Below are 19,029 nucleotides of genomic sequence, written 5' to 3'. Positions count from 1 at the left end.
TTTCAAGCAGTTTTTGCATCATACGAATTCTTAACTGTTTGATTACCTAATACCTTTTTCGTTACAGATTATCGCAAGCAAAGATCCTCTCACTTGTCCATCAACGGGCCACTTCCCATTCGAAAAAGCCGAATGTTCGCCGGCGTTTTTGAAATGTGATAAAACGAAATCTGGCAAATTGAGAGGTTATGTAAACCAATGTCCCGATGGATACGTCTATTGGTCAGTGAGCAGAAGATGTGAAGCGAAGTATAAAGTAAGAGATTGTAAGAAGACCACTAATGACTGGAGCGGACGATGGGATATACCAATAGAAAGAAGTAACGTTGCAACATAAGATAATAATTTTAAAATAATATGTATAAAATGACAACAATAACAAATCAATCTACCTTGTCTACTTGCATTTGTGCAATATTCTAATTATCTTGTTAAAAATCTGTATATAAGTAGGTATTAACGGTACTCTTGTCCCGTAGGGTGGTATTCCATCTGTCCAATATCTTGGTCTAATGTGTATTTGTGTATCACATTTTGCTGAGATGAGAGAGTGAGACCCTTAGTGGACTAACGATTTATTAAGTATTTGCATTCACAGCAAAGACGTTTCGATAAAATTGTTCGTATTTAAGTATCTAGTCTCGTAAAAATAAAAGGAAACATTTTAGACGTCAATTATATTTTGCTGCCATAATTTTAAGTCGAGGGTGAACTTGTGGTCAAAATATTGTCACATATAACATTATTTTGAGCACGACTTGTGTATAATAGGCTAATAAATTACTATTTTATAAGTAATTTCGACTTTCATTTTATTAACAACTTTATCAAAACACAAACAATAAGACTACCTAATAACCTATAATAAATAGAACAATAAATTATAAACACTAATTATAGTAAAATAACGTCAATACCTTTGCATGTAGATAAAAGCCCGTTACAAAACAAAGACAGCTCTGTGATAATAAATTCTTTCAGCGAATCCTCCTCTGTTCGATGTCTCGCATTACTGAACACGCTCCCTAAGAACGCGTGACAAGAGCTTTTTGTAGCCAAAATATTACCTTTCAAATCGATAGTCAAGTTTTCTACATCAATACTTCTTGGGGCATTATCTTCTGTATTAGACGGTCCCTTTTCAAATTGTGTTGGTGCTGAAATAATCATAGGTTGAATTACATTTCCAGTTTTGACATTTCCTTGAGTTTCTTCCGTCGATATGGTTCTTGTACTTCTTTTCATTGAACTGAAATCAGCAGATACTTGCGTGGTTCTGTTTGATTTATCATGAAATAAGAAATCAAAAAAATATGGCAATATGTAATTCGATATCTGTGATTGGTTGTTTTCAATTGAGTGATTAATTATTGTTGGGTTATTATCAAGCACCGATTTGCTTGTAAGATTGGAACTGTATCTATTACTTAAAACGACTGTTTCAACGTTAGATGGTGCCATTTCTGAAGTAGTCAGATTCTCCCTGTTTTCAGCTTCGCTTAAAACTTCAGGTTGATTTTGGCGCACAGGAATATCCGTTTCTAAGGCGTCTATTATATCTCGAATATTATTTACTTTTTTTTTATATTTTCTTTTGTGGTTTTTCAATTCTTTACGGATTTCTATATCTTCTATCTTATTGTTCATGTTACTAGTTACATTTGGCTTTTTACGCTCTTCGTACGTTGAAAGAAGGCTATATAATTTTTCTATATATATGGCATCTGGCGATCTTGGTGTCAAAATAATAGGATTGAAAGCAATCCCTCCTTTATCCCAAATTGATACAGCTCTTAAGAAAAATCCAATCAAGTGGTTTGGCAACTGCTTCCAATATTGCTGTATAGGAGAACCGTCCAAGTAGTTTGATAAGCTAGCGTGTTGTATGATAATATTAGATTTTATTTTACTTTGAACTCTATCTGATTCAATTACATTATGTTCTGTCCAAAGAGAATTCATAGCATCTTCATTATTTATTTGAGCCTGGTGCATAGCTTTTTCAGTCGTAAGCGTATCATTAATCACATAAATTAGATTGAATTGGTAGTGCAAATATTTATTAGCAATAATTTCTACATAAGGCAGATATTTGTTAACGTCTACTTCTTTTTCATTATTCACAAGAACATGCATATAAACTTCAGGTAATGTATTTTTTCTTTCAGTCACGTAGTGCGGAATTGGTACTGAGCCGGTGGTAGGGAGCAGAGAGTAAGTTACTACACTACTATATAGTACAAAGGTCATTAAGGCAAACATACCTATGCCTATCCACCAGTAAGTTACGGATGACGACCAGTAATCTGTAAATAAATGAATTTAAGATTGAGCTATTGTTTAATATGTAGATTGATGACTACGCAGTTACATATTAGGGAAGAATCGGCGTAATCCTTAACCTGATAAATATCTTCAAGCGTTATAATACCAACTCAATTAAATACAGTAAAACACCCTAAACAAGAAACAAATAAGTGCCTTCTTTCCTACACAAATCGTGAATCGAGTCATCAAAGTTAAAAGTGTACATAATACCTGGCCAATTTTTGATGACAGCCGCTGCTCCCTTCACAGTGTTCTTTGCTTTGCCTCTGTAGCCCATATGGCGTCGAGGTAACCTGAACTCCTGCTGTACTTCTTCGTCAGAAATGTCTTCACGTAGGAGCGGTCGGTGCTCCCTCAAGTCACTCATAACTAGCCATTGATGCGTCTGTAACGTTCAAGATGATGAGTTTTTGGCAAAAATTACATGTTTAGTACAACAAGCTTATATTGCTGACTGCACTTTTCTTTCCACAGGCAACTAATACTCATCGGACAACTCTAACAACCCCAAACGCAATTAGTTTGCGTTGTTCTATCACAGAGTTCCATTTGAGAACCTCCTGTCTCCATCATTAGATCAGCTTCATGTTATCATAATATTGGATTGACATCCGATTTACATATGTAGGTAGGTATGCAAAATTTCAGCTCAATCGGAAAGTGGGTCGAAATTAGCTTTCAAGATTTGACCCACACTAACTAACGGGCAAGTTAAATAAAAGCTTTTAAAAACCATAAAAATGGTGATTCAGCGGCGTTTTTTCCTTCATAAGTAATATAAACGTTCGTAAACAGGAAACTTGAAGTACGGCCAATGCTGAGCCTAGTAAAATCAAAGTTATTGCTAATTCATCAAAAGCAAGATTAAAGTTGAAATGGGAAAGTTTAAATGGAATTTGATATCTCAAAGCCGTGTCACATGATAATTATGTAACGTTTTAGCTGCAAGAAAGGATAAGTACATAAAGCTTGCTTGACAGCACAAAGACCTGCTTAGACTTTGTCGGCTTAAGTGATTGAGTCAAAATAAGAAATAGAAGGAACTTCAATCCTAATATCTACACTACCAGCTATCAAGCGTTGATGCTGAATGGGTAGGTAGGTACAGTCAGCAGCAGAAATTGCTATGCGGGCGAGGTGTTCAAAATGAGCTTGACGAGACTTTATTGTTAAGAGAATAAGAGCGTGTCAAGTAATTTTGAACACCTAACCCGCTTAGCCACTTCTGCTGCTGACTGTACCTATCGGAAGATTTTTCTTTGAAAGATCAATAGACAAGGTTTAGAAGAGTAGCGCTGATGACAACATCTATCACTCATTAGGTTTAGTTATGTGATAATATGAATGTTGGTGCCAATATTGGTTGCACGATATAGATGTAAATGTAGCTATATGTTGGTATGTGTGTACGTATTGTGTTACCTTTTTCACGGCTAAACTATGAAACTATCGAATAATGAATAAATTACTAACAAAGATAATAATTAATAAATATAAGTAAAGTAAGTAGTTTAAATACGAGCTATTTTAAAAGAGACAGTAAGTAGGTATAAGAACTTTTGGCGAAGAAAATTGATGAAAAAGACAATATCTCGGACACCATACACAGAATAGTTATAATGCAAGTGTTAGTAAACAACTAGAATTAATTTGTTTGCATTTTAATAGCCGATTGACTCGGGGTTCAAAACAATACCTAACTAATAGTTATAATAAAACCTGAAACTAGCAACCGAAAACTGCCACAGATAAAACTCAGGAAAAACTGCCTTGATAAGAACAAGATTTTGGCGACAAATACAGTCAGCAGCAATAGTTGCTAAGCAGGCCAGGTGTTCAAAATGATCTTGATGCGACTTTATTGTTAAGGGTGTTGAGAATAAGAGCACGTCAAGGTAATTTTGAACACCTCGCCCGCCTAGCAACTTCAACTGTACATACAAATCATGTTCATTACTTACCCAGTGAATGAAATGAATAACAATAATAACTAAGTAAATTAAAATATATTATCAAATTGCAAAATCAAATTAAGTTTTACAGTTCCTGGGGAGTTTTGTATCTTATGTCACTGAAATTTAGTTGTCAGATGTCATTATTAAATTATTATATTATCAAATAGTTTCTAAAGCTATTTCATGTAAAGTTGTTCCACAAGAAAAACCTTTTTTGATGACAAAGGACCAGAATTTGCCCAGGAATCAGGATAGGCTAATAGGAAGTTAATTCCCAATGCCCGATGTTATCAATAAAATAAACTCAGATAGAAAACATCCATAAGTCATGAACAAATATTTGTGAGGAACACACAAATAAATGCCCTTAGGTACCAGGCTTTGAAGGCGGGACCCCCTGCACCTGCAACCCCGCTTCGTAGGCAGGGTCAATACCGACTAGCCTAGGAGGCAGTTAAAAACCTTCCTCCTCGCTCGGTTATATAGTATTTTTACCACATCGGTGGCAAACAAGCATTCGGCCCGCCTGATGGTAAGTGGTTACCGGACGCCTGTAACTACAGGGGTGTTACATGCGCATTGCCGACCCCAAGCCCAACGTAGTCAGTCAAATACGTTAAAATCGGTAATAAAATTGTATTCGTACCTCATATATTCGAAGATTGTGTCCAAAATCACTATTAGGTATAACACTAACACACTATACAATGCATCGAAATTAAATATGTGTCTCACTTAAACTATTCACCTAATTAAACAGTAGGTCGCTCTTGTAAGGACCGCACATCAGTGACGCCACACTGGAAGATGTTAGTCATTTTATCCAACGGCACGTTTTTACTTTCTGCGATAAATTCAGTTTGTTCAACAATGGATTCGTCTCACGTACAGACATTATAACATTTGTTGTTGAATCAGCATGGAAAATACTAAGTTAGCGTGAAAGGTGTGTCAAGGTGGCATTTATACAGATTGTAAACAATAACATGGGTAGAGTCTGGCTACTGAAATATTACACAAATTTTTGGCGGGAAATTCAAAAAATCTTGGGCTGGTCACACTTTGTGTAGTAGGAATTATAGTTTTGATACTAGAAAACATTTTTGATTTTCTGTGCACACTTAAGGTACCTAAGGAAATAAGTTAAATATACGTTTACGTGCACTCAAAGTCAGTTCACATAATTTCTACCACTATTAAAAGTACAGTCAACGACAAACACATATGTTTACGTTCCAATGTTTACATTTTATTGATATTTTCCAGAACTTCTAGTTTATCCGTTTCTTTACACACTTGTCCTGTTTATGAGATTCAGGCTTAATAAATTGACGAACATAATCATAGTAATAGGCAAATGTTAGAACTAGTACATAAAGTATCAAAATATTAATAGAGCACCAACCTACCAAATTGTTTACGACTTGTAAACATTGCAGTTTTTCGTTATACAACGCTTCACGTCGACTTCGCACATTGTCGTAATTATTTACGAGCTTAAATAATTGTTAGCGGACCTCACTCGGTATATAATAGATAGTGATTATTAATATTAATTAAAATAAACGCCTTATAAACTGCGAATAATTTGAATGAATGACATAAATTGACAGCAGACTTTTAACTTTTTTTTTAAATCATAGACAATTAGTGATACAACAAGGAAATATCTGTCAACAAAATTTGGCTAGCCAGACTCTATAATCTTGGTATAAATTATAGTCTGTTGAAAGATGAAAGGAATCAGCCTCATTTTAGTTCCACGTTCCCGGTTGCATCCTAAAGAAACCCTTAGCTTTGGCAACCTCATTCAAAGAATGGGGTTGGCTAAGGTTTGCATAGATGGCGCCATCATAGCTTGCCCCTTTTTCTATGAGATTTGGCTTAAAGGGGCATCCGGGGCATAAAATTCCATTAAAAAAACAAAAAATTGACACAATTCTAGGAATTGACAGGGTAAGCTATGCTGGCGCCATCTGCTAAATACTTTGACCGGCCAACCCCATTACGCAGGCACTAAAGTTTCCGAAAGCGACTAACCGAAGAGTTACTGATAAATATAAAATGCTATATAGTTACCTAGTTACATTGGTAAGTACCTAAATTCTGAGAAGTTCAATGTTACGGGTTACGAGCCAGGTTTCGTACCCTCGAGGGTACTCCCTCCTCCCCCCGAGGGTAGTGTTCGAACTCACAACCTCCGAATTGGGAGTACCTACCACCCGAGTACAGGAATCCCATGTCTGTCTAAAGCAATATCTATGAGAACTCGAACTGTTAAATAAGATTGGTGTAACAAAGGACAAATGAGATGCGAACGCCAGATTCTGAATTTCGCAGCAATACTAATATACAGTATGTAACTTAACTGAACGAAAAGCAATTACTCAAACCCGTTAATGTTTAGATCATACTGAGCAACTTTTACTATGGGACCAACCCCGAAAACGCGTAAAATATTTTGGATGTTTCATACATTTTACTGGTCTGATGTTGAAATTTTTTATGGGAGAGTCAATTTCTTTTTTTGCGATTTCGGGTTTGGTCCCATAGTAAAAGTTGCTTAGTATGACCTAAACATTAACGGGTTTGAGTAATTGATTTTCGTTCAGTTACATACTGTATAATACATGAATACGTAGAGTCAGTCCATGAAAAGTCTGCAGCGGATTTGATAGCCCACGCAGTGCACGTGTTATTTTAAACGTCAAACTTCTATGAAATTATGACGTATAAATGACACTTGCATTGCGTGGGCTATCAAATCCGCTGCAGACTTTTGTTGGTCTAACTATAGGTACCTAAGCAAAGCAAACATCGAACACTCCAAGAGAACTTAAAAAAACCCTAAATTGTAAAGGATAGGTACCTACTGAAGCCATACATGGCTTTAGACACTTTTCCTTCAACTCGTAAAGTCTTGGAACACCCTGTACATTGTAGAATATATGTACATAGAAGTATATTACTGGAAAGGCCCGAGTTGATTGAGTTGGTACCAAAATCAGTACGGTGCTGTGCACTAATTTGAAGATGCATCCTCTTTGGTTGTACCTACCTATTGTTATTGAGAAAATAACAAAAAAACTGCTTATGTCAAACAATTTTATATTACGAACAACTATAAAATTTTCAGCTAATATTGCGCCCATGTTTTGAAGTGTCTATCTTAAATAAATTGTTACACAAAATATATTAACAAATAATCAAGGAAATAATTAGTGTGTTAGTATCATTTTGTCATACATATTATTAATTTCAGTGTATCGGGAACCTATTCACAGTGCATTGTTTAACAATAATTTTAATGGGCCAACTTCCCAAACACTCCAGCATTTAGAAGCTAAAGTCTACTGTGAATCTTAGTATTATTTGAAAACCATCATTTGGCGCCTAAATATTTATATCTTAAGAGGATAGTGGACGTCCGCTTCCTAACGTAGTCCTAATTTTCCTCCCTTGAAATTACGTTTACACAAGTTATTGTATATTATGTATTTATTAACCATAGCTATTGTACGCCCCTTGGATTGACTTTTTGGATTATTATAAAAGGACCGAAAAATTAATTCCATATACTTACAAAAGGCTATTCTCCTCTTTAAAGCTCCTTATACTTCAAATAATATATAATCGACAAAAAAACCTAGGGACATTGCGTAACAATATTTTCTAGAATGCTAAGTCAATATCCAGAGAGGAAAATGGGGACTACGTTTGTATAGAGAAGCGGTCACGTGACTTTGTCCCCTTTCGTCTTAACATTATGACATTATGAACATTATTTGCTCTTAGTATCTATGATGGAACGTCCACCTGAACCCAAGAAGGACGAGCAATGCCCACTACTGAAGGTGGAGATTGGGATGCCTGAAGCTCTCCGTCAGCCTACCGTGGTGCCACAAAACTGGAGTGTTACTTGCGTGCCGAAGAAATCTTTTTTTCAGCGATGGCCTGGTATAGATTTGGAATAGTTTAGTCGTCTGTTGAATAACGTAGACTACTTACGTAGAGTATGAGTATTACGTAGAGTATGTTCCACGCAACTATCATCAAAAAAGTCTAGCCTCCAAAGACTGCTTTAAAATTTTCTTATTTCTTTTTTTGGGTAGCCTTTTTGTGAGAACTTAGGTAAATTTCGATTTCTAAGTTTTCGATTTCGTTCAGCAATGTGCCACCTTCGGCATTTCTGCAAATCTCTACAAGCAATGTTACTTTTGCAAATTTCGTATCGTGCGCCTGCTAGATTAAAGTAGTGAATGTTATCTGTTGTAATTTGTAAATAACATAGGTACTTTAGGTATTTAGTAAACAAAAATCACGTAGTCGTAGGTAGTTAATTATGTTTCTAGATATTTTACGAAATATATTTTTTTAAATCTGCTTTCAGAACTCCTATCAGCATCTGGGATGACACTTGTTTTGCTGGGATTGTCGTTTCTGCTATTTAGCGCTTTAGGCATGTCGGCGTACAGAAGACAACCACTGTTACTTCAATACAATGATGGAAAACCTAGCAGCAATGTATTCTTACATCATATCGTCAACAAAGGATGTCGTTTGCCACTGGAATTGTATTCGCAGTATCTTGAATCTATGGCTGTCACCTACCCAAACCTTCGCTTCAACGTATTTTTCTTAATCGATGATTCTACACGACATCCTTATTATATTTCAAGACATGGGAGATTACCTAGCAGATGGTTTGGTTTTCCAAATAAAGATATGTTCCATAAGCATTCATGCCTAAAAGAATTTGAAAGGAGGTATCCCAATATTAACATCACAATTATGGCTTTGAACAAGTATATGGCAATGACGCCACTGAGATTCAAGTGGAGAGCTATCCCGGTGTCGTATTTAACATTTTACGCTAGAGTATTTTCTGTTTGGCAGAACGGCGGTATCGGCATGGACTTGACTACCTACAACAATCAATTCAGTAATAATTTCCGCTTCGACCAACGTATCAATGAAATTTTAAAGAATCACAACGACGGGCTCCCTGTAACAGATTACAATGTAATGCTTCAAGCTATAGATGATGAAGAAGAAAACTCTTTCAAATGCCTGAAACAGATGTTAAATAATACCCTGTCGATGTTTAATAACTTTTTCTCGTTTGGGCTTCCATCACAAATGGAGCAGTTGCCTTCTAATGATACACCGATTATAAGAACGCAAAGAGGTAAGAGAAACGCCGTTTATAACTTTTATGATATTGTAACATCTGAAATTACTGCCAGCACGGCCGGAAATATGGTGACGGACAAAATGCCAAATGCAACTATGGAGAATGTAGCTAATAACTTAAAAGAAAACAGCTCTAACAATGACTCATTGAAGAGTGAAATTTCTCAAACAACCTCCGAATCGGTGAATGTAACGTCTACCGAGACCATGATACAAGTTAATCAGGGACCAGAATTACAACTCGCGTCAGTTGGACTCAACAAAAGTAATAATAGCTCAGAAGGACCTCAAGCTGTTCTGTTTTATGACATTTCCATAATGAGTGATAAGTTCAGTCACTTTCTATTGCGTGAACCAGTATGGCCAGCGTTCATGCTTTCCGGAAGTGACCCAAAAAGTGAAGTCGAAGACATCGCCAAAAGGAATAATACGAATATCGCAGCGCAGCTCGCCCTAGGCTCAGATGGACTATTCATCGCCGCTGCCGACAAGATGCATCCATTTTTAGGAATGCTGATAACCGCTGGCTTCCAGAGGATGCGCCCTGAATTTGCCATTCAAGACACCCTCATCACCCAATGTTCTGGAGTATACAGAAACCAAGCTTATTGCAGCATTTACAATCTTTGAAAGACGACCCGGGACGTTTTTAATTTTATTTTGTTGTTTAATTGTCATTGTTTTTCGTATATGTTTTAGTTAAGCCTTATTATATTTACTTTAACAGGTTTGTAAGGGACTTAAAGCACTTTATTCAAAAGATTAAGCGCCCTTTTGATTTGATGTTTCAATTTAATATGCTATTGCATAGTTGGTTCAACAATAAAACGAAAATTTCCAGTGTTGCCAATTCATTTTGCTCAGATCACGATCAGTAGGTGTAAGTATGGGTACCTAGTTTCTAGACTTTGTTGGTCCCAGGTTTTGTAGATCACGGGCCACGTGTTTCACCAGGACTTTCATTCCATTTTTTTTTGATCGGCTGGTTGAAATAATTAAAATCTCATGAGAGTTCGCGCGCGCATAATGTCTAAATGTGGGATCATCAATGTAAAGGGACCTTATTGTCGATGGCGTTTACGCCGCACTGCGACGAGCAGCGTTGTATTTGTATCGGAGCATCGTTTATAATGGCGGAAACGATGCCACCAGCCGATCAAAAAAAAAATGTAATGAAAGTCGCATGCGAGTTCGCGCGCCGTCTAAATTTTTTAATCATGACAGCGATTTTTGCAGCATGACTGTCACATTTTGATGTGCTTGTAGATAGTACAATTTGAGTACATTTGTTTTGTATTCATTTGACATTAAATTAACCATAAATATAGTGTGGTCGTGCCAGGCAGTATCTACCTACCCAGCACGACCACGACCTGTATGTCGCTATGCCAAAACCGTGCGAGTACATTTTTTAACAACATAAGTACATAAAAGTACATTTCTTTTCATGAATATGTACCGCAAAAGAAATAATAAAATCATCCGTGGACGTGCTGTATAGTACCACACGGTACAGGTTGGCCAAAAAAAATTTGTTTTCATACATTTTGACTGTTTCATTTCCTATAGAGGGTAAAATTTTCTCCGTCCAAAACCTCCCTGGCAACGGGAATGCACTTATTTTTTAGCCAACCTGTATTATACACCGTTTTTATCTTATTTTAGGTATTAATATAATATTAATACCTAAATAAAGTATTTTTTTGTTTAGGTCCTATCGTTATGGCATGGTTATGGTGTTACAAATGTGACCCGATTCAACGCGACGCGATTCGACGGCAGCCTTTACTATTATATTCCTATATATTTTTATATAGTTGGTCAAACCAATTTGTCAGTTCTTCAGTCAGGAAGAACCACTGGTAAGAACCAGGAAAACTATACTCATCCTTTTCTTTTGGGTGCTAGTACTAGTGTAAGACAAAGATAGTATGATGATTCTCTCTGTCTAGGATTGAACAAGTCCTTTGACAAACTATAATTCATAACAAGGCTTCTTAAGACTGATATTCTGTGCAACTGGTGATAGAAAAAAAACAAATTGAATGCGACTTTTGACAAACTGTCAAACAAAAATATCAAGTGATGTCTCCATGATGTGACTATAAATTTAAAGTATTTTAACGGCAAACATTGCTGAAATGTTTGTTAAGTAGTTCGGAATCCACTGCAATGTAATTTAGTGCATTTTTGGTGATTAGTTATGGAAGTTGCAAGTGATGTTTTAATAAATCAAATTCGTCTAAAACATGAGAATGCAGCAAACGTAAGACTACAAAGGATACCATTTCTTTTTATAGCCACTATATTTTTTTTTTCGGTTTGTCCCGTCTTTGAGACATACATGAACAGGCTAATATCACATGAAGCTCGACAGCAGTCTATATTACTCTCGGCAACCCTAATAGCCAACGCGCCAATCGTTTGTACGCTCCGTAGAGTACCGTAGTTATCTATCTCTATCACTCTTCCATACTAGTGCGACGGAAACGCGTTTTTCATGCGTTTCATTAGCTACGACGGAGCGTAAATAATTGGCACGTTGGCTAGGCACCCAGGTTTTACGAAAGCGTCCATCTCACCTTCGAAACTGGATGGAAAACAAGACCCTGTTGTTATGACACCGGTTAATCCTGACATTTTCCTTCGCCTAAAAGCTAAAAACTCACCAAACACAGCCGGTGCAATACAAATATTTAATTAAACACGGACAGTATCAACTCTACAGATTCTTAATATAGTAGTCTAGTGAACCAAAGAAACTCGTCCTCGGGCAGGCGTGGCTCACTCCGCGATTTCGTCGCGTCGCAACAAGTACCTACAAGTACATCCGTCCCACACCAATTTTGGCGGCTAGCCATAAGCCGCGCGTGGCGCTTGCGCCACCTAGCGGTCATATCTGTCCTAATCGTAACAGACGCGTTTTGCTAGAGAGTGAATCTTCTGTACCTAGTAAGTACTATTATTTATTCTGTGCCTCGGGTACAAGTAAACTGCCTATTGACAGTTTATCAGATCATCATCAGTTGCCCAATATGTCGTAAATAGGAATGATAATTTCGGAACGAATTATTTTAGGTACCTACGATGCGTTTTCATTTAGGTACTTGGTACTTCCAACCGGGCGTACCTAAACCACCGGTCCGGGTAGGGTTGCCAGATCGAAAGGCGCTATTATCGGGAAACAATATCAATTTTTCGGGATTTTGGGACTTAAGTCGGGAAAAAAAAATTAGAAATGCCACGATTGCCACGATGCCATGATTCGGCAACTATTCGGTATTCGGCCTATTCGGACACTTTGCCCAATATTCGGTATTCGGCCGAATATTGCCTACTATTCGGCCGAATACCGAATATCTGTTGCATCTACCTAAAAAGAAAAATTACAAAAAAAAATTACCAGAAACTAGGTATATTTCATATTTAAAATGTATTCTTGGAAAGTAGTTAAATACGAAGGCACGTTTTTGAGCATTTATCGATTACAAAATATTTTATTTTTATCATGGGTCTGATTTGATTGACTCTAAATACTCTAATATACATTCATTAATTTTGTTCAACATAAAAATATATCTTAGCAAACGTAGTGCTTTATTTGATGGCTAACAGTTTGCATAATAATTGTGACTCAAAATGTTCGCATGTCATGCCGAATATTCGGTATTCGGCCGAGAGAGGGGCCGAATATTCGGTATTCGGCCAAATTCACTATTCGGGGCATCTCTAAAAAAAATACATTCAAATTAAAGTAATTGTGTTAAAAACAACGATATTTTACATTATTGGCTCTACGTCAGCTCGCTCGCTCGACGACAGTTCGGAACTTGAAATTATTGTTTTATAACGAGAAGCTGTTTTTCGGGACAGTTTACACTTTGTCGGGAATCGGGAACACCTGCTAAAAATCGGGAGAATCCCGCCAAATCCCGACCATCTGGCAACCCTACTTAGCAAACGTAGTGCTTTATTTGATGGCTAACAGTTTGCATAATAATTGTGACTCAAAATGTTCGCATGTCATGCCGAATATTCGGTATTCGGCCGAGAGAGGGGCCGAATATTCGGTATTCGGTATTCGGCCAAATTCACTATTCGGGGCATCTCTAAAAAAATACATTCAAATTAAAGTAATTGTGTTAAAAACAACGATATTTTACATTATTGGCTCTACGTCAGCTCGCTCGCTCGACGACAGTTCGGAACTTGAAATTATTGTTTTATAACGAGAAGCTGTTTTTCGGGACAGTTTACACTTTGTCGGGAATCGGGAACACCTGCTAAAAATCGGGAGAATCCCGCCAAATCCCGACCATCTGGCAACCCTAGGTCCGGGGGTACCGGGGGTAGCTAACCAGCTTTTGCATAGATTTAGGTACTTCACGGAAATTAACAGAACTTTTAAACCTCGAACAGAATAGTTATGTAACGGAGAGCCCAGAAGGCTTCCGCTTGCGGTTGCGCGCGCTGATCGTGGCGCTGCTCGGTGTCTCGATGTCGGCGTGCGCGCTCATGACGCAGCCCGTCGAGCTGGAACTGGAGGATGACGACGTCTTGCAGAAACTCAACAACGTCAGCTTTGCGAGGCGGTACGTTGTTCCATCAACTGATAGGTACCTATATACAGGAGAGCTCAGAAGGCTTCTGCTTGCGGTTGTGCGAGCTGATCGTGGCGCTACTCGGTGTCTCGATGACGGCGTTCGCGCTCGCGTCGCAGCCCGTCGAACTGGAACTGTAGGATGACGACGTCTTGCAGAAACTCAATAACGTCAGCTTTGCGAGGCGGTACGTTGTTCCATCAACTGATAGGTACCTATATACAGGAGAGCTCAGAAGGCTTCTGCTTGCGGTTGCGCGAGCTGATCGTGGCGCTACTCGGTGTCTCGATGACGGCGTTCGCGCTCGCGTCGCAGCCCGTCGAACTGGAACTGTAGGATGACGACGTCTTGCAGAAACTCAATAACGTCAGCTTTGCGAGGCGGTACGTTGTTCCATCAACTGATAGGTACCTATATACAGGAGAGCTCAGAAGGCTTCTGCTTGCGGTTGCGCGAGCTGATCGTGGCGCTACTCGGTGTCTCGATGACGGCGTGCGCGCTCACGTCGCAGCCCGTCGAGCTGGAACTGGAGGATGACGACGTCTTGCAGAAACTCAACAACGTCAGCTTTGCGAGGCGGTACGTTCAACGTTGTTCCATCAACTGATAGGTACCTATATACAGGAGAGCTCAGAAGGCTTCCGCTTGCGGTTGCGCGCGCTGATCGTGGCGCTGCTCGGTGTCTCGATGTCGGCGTGCGCGCTCGCGTCGCAGTCCGTCGAGCTGGAACTGGAGGATGACGACGTCTTGCAGAAACTCAACAACGTCAACTTTGCGAGGCGGTACGTTGTTCCATCAACTGATAGGTACCTATATACAGGAGAGCTCAGAAGACGTCCGATAGCAGTTGCTCCTCGGATTGTGTCTCGATGTTGGCGTGCGCGGATGCGGCGCAGCCCGTCGAGCTGGAGCTCTTGCAGAAGCTACAACCAATACCGTCTTTACCATAAGGGCACACGGGGCCCGTGCCCAGAGCCTCCATCCTCAGGGTGCCCTGGACGACAGACAGTGACAGTATAATTTACCCATAATAAATAGAAGGTCACAGTAGAAAAATGTTAGTTTAATTCGCTTTCTTTAGCTACTTTCCAAAAGGGCCCCAAGATCTTATGTGCCCAAGGGCCCCAGCATAGTTTAAGACGGCCTTGGCTATACCGTCAGCTTTACGAGGCGGTATATGAGTTGACAAACATCACAACTTATAACCTAAGAATTTCCTAACATCATAAACTAAGTCATCCTTTACCCTTAACCAAAAATCCGCATCGGCACACGGCAGACTTTTATTTTTATTCAAGTACCTAGTACCTACCAACGATTAGTTAGGTACTTTATCGAGTTATGAGTATTTATTTGCTATAGATTAAAAATAATTCATTCTCTTGCCTCTCTGCACCTTTCGTATGGTTGTTAATTGTATTAACGAGCTTATTTTTGTTTAGGATCACTAAGCCAACGATTCGCCTTGTGTTGGGCTATGGGACGCTAAGCGCTTTGGTCACCTGCATAAGCTCGCTGTTGTTACTGGTAGCTGTCATGTCAAAGGTTAGACACAATTTAGAGCTACTTTTAGTGCTAAGACAACACACAGACACGCAGTCCCAACACAATATTATTCCTATGGTAACAAAGCTGTGTTATAGGTATGTATATGTGCTGCTACGTATAATTAGCCACTAAACACCACTTTGGCTGAAATTATCTATTTGCCGCTGAATGTAAAACGCAATGATATATCTACTGAATCACTAGTAGTAAATATTAGGTAGGTACTTATGTATTGATGGAACTCGCAAATACCAAATAGGTATATTGCAAATGCCAAAGCCAAAACTCAGCGTGTCCAACCCTTAAATACCTGGGCAGATTTTCTTTACAATGCGTCCTATCATTTGCTCCTGTAGGGCCTTTATCATCTTTTCTCATTATTTTTAGCAATCGTGGTGGCGTCGTGGCGCACGCTGGCTGGCGGCGCCAGCTCTATTAGTGATCGCGTTGGAAACCGCGTCAGACGCTGGCGACAACATGCTGTCGGCGGCTCTGCGGGGCGCGGCCGAGCCGGGCAAACTGGCTGCTCAGGCCCTCGCCGCTATCATACTGATCACCATTGAGATACTCGTCTGGTATATACCTACCGCTGATTTTGACTTAAACCAATAATTAATATTTCGAAAGGGTCTTGTTAAATGTATAGAATGGCGGTGAAACCTCTCGTATACGAACGTGGATCGCGCAGAAGGTTTTGAATTCTTCGTTCATGCGTTAGGTAAGCTATGACACTCTCAGCTCGCATGACGTCACAAATTTACCACTAATAGGTACTAAATCCATATATTACCTAATCGATCCTCAGTCTTAAGTTAGTCCGTGGTGATTTTCAACGTCATTACGTTGAAAAAAAATATCACAAAAAAACCGGGCAAGTGCGAGTCGGACTCGCGCACTAAGGGTTCCGTACCATAATGCAAAAAAAAAACGAAAAAAAAGCAAAAAAAAAAACGGTCACCCATCCAAGTACTGACCACTCCCGACGTTGCTTAACTTTGGTCAAAAATCACGTTTGTTGTATGGGAGCCCCATTTAAATCTTTATTTTATTCTGTTTTTAGTATTTGTTGTTATAGCGGCAACAGAAATACATCATCTGTGAAAATTTCAACTGTCTAGCTATCACGGTTCGTGAGATACAGCCTGGTGACAGACGGACGGACGGACGGACGGACGGACGGACAGCGAAGTCTTAGTAATAGGGTCCCGTTTTACCCTTTGGGTACGGAACCCTAAAAACTGCGAAATACATGTTTAATTTAATTGGGTTGCATGGGTTGCACTCATGAACATGAAAGATTCTAGCTGACTGACATTCTTTATTCCAGGTATTTCATCGCGAAATTCTTCGAATACACCCCTCAGGCTGATGTAATCGAACCAGAAAAGGCCCCCGAATTAAAAGCTATCCAGCAATAAGGAGTGTCCGTTTTACTTGTAAATTGTGTGCCAGTTATGTTGAAAGGCTAAATTACAGCATTGTAAGTAGTAGACAAAATCCTACGCCATAAACGTCAAACCGTGTTTATAGAAACTGCTGACGACACGTAGACTTGCCTAATGACTTACAGAAATAGACAAAACGCTTTTAAAATACATCACAGACGAATCATTTGCTAAATTTAAATTGTCAGCCTTCTTGGTGGTACGTTTTGTTGACCATGCCAAATTAATAAGTTTGCTCCTTTTGCAATAAGATCTATTTTAGCACGTACTGGTACCTATATCTGTAGGCAACGTCTGTGTTTCTGTTTAATTTAGGTATCAGAAATTAAAGTAATCATTTAAAGGGTTTAATATTATTTATTGATTTCAATAAACAATTAATAAAGTTACACTTAGTATTTCTATATACTATTTATAAGCTTCTTTGCACTTGGATATAAAAGGCACTTATTTATGCTCTATAAATTAAACTACTCATTAACTATACTCCAAAACGTAATTCAAGACCAAAAAAAGTAAGAAAATGTTGCCACTGCAATAATTTGTTTGTAAAATAGTAAATTCCTTTTGATAAATAGTCACGCTAAGATAATTTATTTATTAGTAATTTTACTCCTACTATTTAAAAAAGTACTTTTATTTACTTAATTTTACTTAAATACAAGACGCGCTAGTAAAAAGTGGCAACATTTTCTTCCTTTTTTTGGTTTTGAATTACGTTTTGGAGATTAGGTATATTATAATTATTATAAAGCTATCATAAGTTTTATTGTGAGTACAGAAAGCAAGGCATACTTGGACGTAAGTAGGACGTAAAGTAGTGTAATACAGATGTAGCGCATAATTGTTTTCATTTCTCATGCTCTGAAAAAGGGTCGTTGTTGTTCTAAAAGGTGTGCAGGAAATGATATGTTTCTGCACTAGAGCATTTTAGGTTCCAAGTACGATTTTATTAATTTAATTACGATAAGTAATTGAAATTTGGGTATAAATGGATTTCTTATACCATTTCCATTCTGATATTTGACTCCCCGTTCCATAAATAATGATACTTTTGCCTGAATTGTTAATTGAAAGTACCCTAAAAAAATACTATAAAAATGTATACTTTGTCATGTTTAAAAAAAAATCTTGTGAAAACACATGCATTTTACTTTCCTCATATTCGAAATGAAAAGTGAGTGTTTAACTCGGATGAAAGGCATCATTTCATCCCTTGGTTAACAATCTACTATTTCCATCGTATTTACTCGGAGACGTTCTTATTTGTTGTGCTACTTCAGTCAACCTCAGTACTTTTTGGATCGAAACTGACTGAAAAACATGACACGTTCGGAGTACGTTTCCGTGAAAATACGATGGAAAATAATTATGCACTACATCTGTATATTAAAGCGTGAGTACTTCATACGTATGACGATGTTATTCACTTCGCTACTTTTTAGTCACTAAACTTATTAGATTTTTTTATATTATTTTTTTGGATAATTTGGATTTGGTTGGTTTTGGTTTTTTTTATTCGTGTTGAATCTCTTTGATAACATACCTAATATATGTATATATACCATACAAAAAGAGCCGCATGTACAATTGTGCATTAATAAAAACAATAATTATCATAACACGTGACATATACATTTGGTATCACTGTGAAACTTTATATAATTCACTTTTTTTCTATACATACATATATGATAAACATAAGCTAATTTATTAACTACAATATCACAGTGAAAAACTCACTTTAAGTAAACTCTAGTAAGATTCATAAAAATAGGCGTATAAAATATGTACCAATATTGGACTCATTTGATATGTTTGTCTTAAACAGTTCTATGATTCATAAGTTTATGTTCCGGGTATACTAAGTTATATATTTTATCAGAGTGTGACCAATTTATTGTTATCAAAACACGTACAATATGCATAATTCTAGTGTGCAGTGACGTAAGTGCTACA

The 19,029-nt window shown here is 37.9% G+C and overlaps 4 protein-coding genes across 5 annotated transcripts in view; 3 read left to right on the top strand and 1 right to left on the bottom strand.

Moving 5' to 3' along the window:
- LOC134791608 (uncharacterized) overlaps nt 1-796 on the top strand; it is a 67,158-nt gene extending 66,362 nt beyond the window's left edge. Inside the window, exons 9-10 of the mRNA XM_063762657.1 lie at nt 68-480; nt 564-796. Of these exons, the coding sequence (XP_063618727.1) occupies nt 68-337 (270 nt within the window). The 3' untranslated portion in view covers nt 338-480; nt 564-796. The remainder of the gene's footprint in view (nt 1-67; nt 481-563) is intronic.
- Nucleotide 797: 1 nt separating this feature from the next.
- On the bottom strand, nt 798-5,192 carry LOC134791399 (uncharacterized). 2 transcript variants are annotated; one of them, XM_063762415.1, is made up of 3 exons: nt 4,930-5,192; nt 2,539-2,713; nt 798-2,306 (listed from the first exon to the last, which is right to left on the bottom strand). In XM_063762415.1, the coding sequence occupies exons 2-3, from the start codon at nt 2,693-2,695 to the stop codon at nt 895-897; spliced, it is 1,569 nt and encodes a 522-aa protein (XP_063618485.1). In that variant the 5' UTR covers nt 2,696-2,713; nt 4,930-5,192; the 3' UTR covers nt 798-894. The 2 variants fall into 2 exon arrangements, with proteins under 2 accessions (XP_063618485.1, XP_063618486.1); XM_063762416.1 differs by lacking the exon at nt 4,930-5,192 and adding an exon at nt 4,290-4,417.
- A 2,189-nt stretch (nt 5,193-7,381) lies between these two features.
- LOC134791377 (uncharacterized) lies at nt 7,382-10,321 on the top strand. Its single transcript, XM_063762388.1, has 3 exons — nt 7,382-7,508; nt 8,079-8,240; nt 8,674-10,321. Exons 2-3 carry the CDS (start codon nt 8,084-8,086, stop codon nt 10,104-10,106), a joined length of 1,590 nt encoding a protein of 529 aa, XP_063618458.1. The 5' UTR covers nt 7,382-7,508; nt 8,079-8,083; the 3' UTR covers nt 10,107-10,321.
- Nucleotides 10,322-11,555: 1,234 nt separating this feature from the next.
- On the top strand, nt 11,556-18,707 carry LOC134791375 (uncharacterized). Its single transcript, XM_063762385.1, has 5 exons — nt 11,556-11,742; nt 13,896-14,068; nt 15,520-15,622; nt 16,013-16,200; nt 16,953-18,707. Exons 1-5 carry the CDS (start codon nt 11,680-11,682, stop codon nt 17,041-17,043), a joined length of 618 nt encoding a protein of 205 aa, XP_063618455.1. The 5' UTR covers nt 11,556-11,679; the 3' UTR covers nt 17,044-18,707.
- Nucleotides 18,708-19,029: the final 322 nt, after the last annotated feature.

The sequence above is a fragment of the Cydia splendana genome, chromosome 6, assembly GCF_910591565.1.
Source record: "Cydia splendana chromosome 6, ilCydSple1.2, whole genome shotgun sequence".
NCBI lineage: Eukaryota > Metazoa > Arthropoda > Insecta > Lepidoptera > Tortricidae > Cydia > Cydia splendana.
Note: the sequence above shows the minus strand (reverse complement) of the source record. Positions and strands in the feature narration are given on the sequence as shown.